At 38.8% G+C, this 4995-nt stretch overlaps 1 protein-coding gene across 1 annotated transcript in view; it reads right to left on the bottom strand.

Annotated features, from left to right (window-relative positions):
* Positions 1–216: 216 nt before the first annotated feature.
* The window catches only part of LOC104624400 (isoprenoid synthase domain-containing protein-like), a gene marked incomplete at its 3' end in the record, with an annotated part of 39020 nt that continues 34241 nt past the window's right edge, over positions 217–4995 (bottom strand). Inside the window, exons 3-4 of the mRNA XM_010291762.1 lie at positions 2475–2579; positions 217–286 (exon numbers count right to left, since the gene is read on the bottom strand). Coding sequence (XP_010290064.1) covers positions 217–286; positions 2475–2579 — 175 coding nt within the window. The remainder of the gene's footprint in view (positions 287–2474; positions 2580–4995) is intronic.

The raw sequence follows: 4995 nt of genomic DNA, 5'->3' as shown, positions 1-4995 counted from the left end.
TCTGCACTGCCTGCAGCACAGTACCTGCACATAAATGGGTGCTGTTGCTACTGTCATGCACTACACAATACTGTCAACACGGAGACTCCTTTACCTGGTCCACAGTCTTTTCAGCTTTTCTACCTGAATGTCCTTCTCCATGATATTCCCCAGTATGCCACCAGATAACGAAGTTCTCTGTCCAGTATCTGAGCACCTACAAGGAATTCAACCTACATGTGTTGTCATTTTCCATGTGTTTACAGGCCTCTTCAAAGTCCAGTGCTACTGCAATGGGTTCCACATGCTAGAAAGTTAACAAGCATCAGGACATCGTTTCACCAACAATGTTGAAGTGGCACTAACACTTCAACAATTCTCTTTTAAAACAGAGATGTGCACAAGCTCAAGTCTGAAGTGCAACTGGGGGCTGCTTACTAGTGCTGTTCCTCAAGGGCTCATACTGGGGACAATACTGTCTAATATCTTTAATCTCTAACATTAATAACCTGGGAAAGGGGAAATAGCCTCAGCAAACAAGTAGATGACAACAAATGGGGAAGTATTCAATATAGTCAAGGGTACACACTCATTTAGAGGGATCCTGAAAGGCTGGAGAAAGGGTTTGACAGAAACATTGTGAAATAAAACAAATACAGCATCCTACATCTGGGACAGAATAACCCTGTGCAGCAGTCCATACTGATACCAAAATACAGAAAACAGCTTTGCAAAAAAGGATGTTCTGGACAAGCTGAACATGAGTCAGCAGTGTGTAGCGGTATAGAAAAGGAGTCCAGTTCACTGGGCTGTATTCATAAGGAAGCAGGTTTCATTGCAGGGAATAAAGGGATTATTCCCTTGTATTTGGCACTTTTGAGAACATGCCGAAGTATTGTTTCTAGTTTTGGGCGCCCCAGTACAACACAGTGAGGAACAGGGAGAAGCCCAGCAGAGAGCTGCTAAGACAGTGTGAGAGAACTTGGCTCGTTCAGCCTGAAGAACAGAAGATGAAGGGTGGATAAGGGTCATAATTAATGGCAATAGAAAAGAGTAAACTGGACTTCTCTTGCAGATCTTTCTTGTTGGCCTTTCATCCTTTCCCAGTGCAAGAGTCAACAAGAGAAGTGCTGACCAAATATTATGGAAAAAGTCTCCTCCACACTGGGGGATATGCATTGGGATGGTTTTCCCCAGAGGATCTGTGAAACCTCCATTCTTGGGGATATTCAAAACTCAGCTGGACAAGACCCTGCACAGTCTGATCTAACTAACCTGGACCCACTTTCAGCAAGGTGTTGGACCAGATGGCATCTAATTATTTCTTTCAGCCTTAATTATTCTGTCACTCTAGCTCAAAAAGACTACATTTGATCTGCCAGGCATCAGTAGTATCTACAGATAGTAAAGCACTAAAACATTACAAAGAACTAAATGCATATTTTCAGTGTATTTTGTTGTCCTTCATGTAAATAGCATGCTTTGCAGTGAGAACAATGAAACAGTCTAAAAACTGATGTAATGCAAATATACATGACATAATCTGCCCCTTAGACTGAATAGGAAAACACACAATACACTATTTCAGAAAGACTGTGTCCCCAGAAACATATTGAAAGAAGTTGCTGTACGCAACCAATGCGTAAGTAAATTTTGCTTAGGAAAATTGCACAGGAAATTTGCACTGCAGATTCAGGAAATTACCTTTGTGTATAAGATTTACTGTCATATTATTAGAAATCATGTCCCACAGGAGGAAATTTATTGTCAAAGACAGGTGATTTGAGCTGCTCCCAGATCCTTCAGTGGTAATGAATAAAATAAAGAAACACTTAAAAATTACATGCCATGACAGCTACTGAGAACGAACAGTGTCCCACCACCCAAAACAATGAAATGGGATACTTTTAAGCAGCAGGAACACATCCTTTGGCACCTGTATACACACCTGCTTTGTCACTCATCAGGAACCTACAGATTATCAGACAAGGTGAATGATGTTTAAAAAATTTTAAAAGATTGTTTGAAGAGGTCTTAAACATTATAGTGTTAGTGAATGTAATGAACTGCTTTAAAAATCAAACTGTTAGCCAGGTGACATCCTCATATGAAACACAGAGAAAAATAGACAAAAGATATAGAAATAGCAGGAGAAAGCTTATCTCATAAAAGGATGTTCTAGTTTTAGAGATTATGGATTTATAGTTTTACAGATTCTCAGGTTATTCAAGCACCTAGCTGGTTTTCCTACTTCCAGATACATGCTGTCTTCAGTCATTATCTCCAGTGACATCTGCCCAAGTTTGTCTACAACAATGAGCTCTAAAAAAAGCTCATGATAATCCATTCTGAAATGGAAGAGAATTTCCATTCTGAAATTTGGAACACAAAAGCCTCACTATTACAATTGAAAACATATCTGAATTTTAATGGTAATATGCAAATTTTATTAATTTTTAAAGGTCTATAAAAATAGATATTATTATTGCCTTTACCTTCCAGAGGTCTGCTGTTCCTTCAATAAGTTTAGCATTTGTTTTACAGTATTTCAGAGCCAGATGCAAACATTCAGTTCCATAATCCAGATCATAGTCTGTACACTGTAGTAATTAAAAAAAGAATATTCTTAATTAGAGTTAAAGAAATCATACTTTTAAGCAATAACAGACTTTCTTTCATTAATTAAACCTGACATCTCAAAAGTCCTGTCCAGAATAATACATGCTTTATTAGGTAGGTTCAGGATGGATCAGAAATAAAAAGCTTCCAATAAGTTTATGCCAAATTCTAGCTATCCAGCAAAGTGTTACAGAAGTAAATAAACACTTTATAACCACAAATTAATTCAATTAAGTGCTGTTCTTGCTACACCTTCATGTTGTTACCAAAATCAATGAGAAATTACATGTACAAAAAAAATCTTTGATGGACTTGAGGACTCACCAAAAGAAATCAACCTTCTAGTGACAAACTTTTTGAGTATGGGAACAAGTTAATAAATTGTAGAAGCATGACTCTTCAAATTTCTTATCTGTTTTGTTTTTTGCAGCATCAAAAAAGGATGGTAGTAACTAAGAACCTCTGTATTCCTTATATGTTTCCCTCTATATTTTTCTCAAGTTATCTACACACAAAATGGCAAAGTTTCATGCTGCCCCATGAGCCTTCCAGATTACAAAAGGAAAAAAAAAACAACCCCAAACCAAACAAAAAACCCCCCAAAAGTTTGTCCACCTTTTAGTCATTCTTCTCTCAACACAACCTTCCCAAGCAGTTTGGCTTCTCATAGTTAGTGACTATAAGAATCTTACTGTCCTGGTTTCAGCCAGGATAGAGTTGGTTTTCCTCACAGAACCTAGCGTGAGGTTGTGTTTTGGATTTGGGATGTGAAAAAGCCAATACCGTGCTGAGGTTTTGAGTTGTGACTAAGCAGTAAAGGACAGTTCAGCTTCTCGTGCTGGCCTGCTAGCAAGAAGGCTGGGGGTGCACAGGAAGCTGGGAGGGGACACAACCAGGACAGCTGACCCCGACTGGCCAAAGAGATATTCCATACCATATGACGTCATGCCCAGTACATAAACTGGAGATAGCTGGGGCGTGGAAATCGCATCTTGGGGATGGGCTGTTGATCACCAGGTGGTGAGCAATTGCTGTATTGGGCATCACTTGTTCTTGTACATTCCTTTGTCGGTATTATTATTGTTGTTATCATTGTTGTTTCCTGCTCTCTTGCTGTCCTATTAAACTGTTTTTATCTCAACCTATGAGGTTTTTTCCCAATTCTCTCCCCTGTCCCACTGGGGGAGGAGGGGAGTGAGTGAGCGGCTGCTTGGTGCTTAGTTGCTATGAACACTGGTCATGCACTTTACTTTGTTTCTTATCTTCTAACAAATAATCTGCTCTGGTAAAACCTTACTCTTACCCCAAATCTGTTCAGTTTCCTTAAAAAGCCTTTGGTAAAAGCTTTGGTGAAACACCTTATTATGCAAGTCGGCTGTTACCAGCTTCAGCAATCTCAAACAAGATGCAGGTTAACTCCTTAAAGAATGATAATTAGTTCTGCAATGCATAAGCTTTCCTTTACAAAAGCTGAAATAACTGTTCCAGTGTGTCAAATTTAACCAGGTGTCAACAAATTGGTGTTTCAAGTAAAATGTGACAGTCCAGATACGTGCTCGGTAACTCAGTCTCCTCCACGATTCAAGAATTCAAAACTGTCAAGAATGTAAAAGTCACAGTGGGCTAAAGAAGATGCAAATGAGAGTGCTGCAAAACAACTTGCCTTTTTATTGAACTTCTTGGGGAAATAATTAAAAAAAAAAGATTAAGAAAATTTTTCATTTCTATTCTTGTTTTATAATGCATCAGTGAAACTCAAGGAATTCATCAGCATTATACACCAGAATTGTAATACTAACACACACAGATGTCTTAAAAACGTCATAGTTATCACTTATATTATTTAAATTAGTAGTTTTTGTCATTTTAGTTTGTCATGACAACAGTCAAAAAGATCCTTTTACACAACCCACTGAGAAAAGTAATTTGTGTTACACTTCACTAGAGAAGTTTTTAAGCACTTTGAGTAACAAAACAAAACAGACACAAGAAGAGAGATTAACTTACAAACAAAGACTTTGTCATGCTTTAGCCCCAGCCAGCAACTAAGCACCACACAGCCGCTCGCTCACTCCCCCATGGTGGGATGGGGGAGAAAACTGAAAGAGTAAAAGTGAGGAAATTCATGGGTTGAGATAAAGACAAATTAATAAAATCACAGAATCATCAAGGTTGAAAAAGACCTTCAAGATCATCAAGTCCAACCGTCAACCCACCACCACCATGCCCTCCAAACCATGTCCCAAAGTGCCACGTCTACACGTTTTCTGAACAGCTCCAGTGATGGTGACTCCACCACTTCCCTGGGCAGCCTGTTCCAGGTCCAATGCTTGACCACTCTTTCAGTAAAGAATTTTTTCCTAATATCCAATCTAAACCTCCCCTGATGCAACTTGA

The sequence above is a fragment of the Phaethon lepturus genome, unplaced genomic scaffold, assembly GCF_000687285.1.
Source record: "Phaethon lepturus isolate BGI_N335 unplaced genomic scaffold, ASM68728v1 scaffold13617, whole genome shotgun sequence".
Classification (NCBI taxonomy): domain Eukaryota; kingdom Metazoa; phylum Chordata; class Aves; order Phaethontiformes; family Phaethontidae; genus Phaethon; species Phaethon lepturus.
The sequence above is the reverse complement of the archived record's forward strand: the minus strand, read 5'-3'. Positions and strand labels throughout refer to the sequence as shown.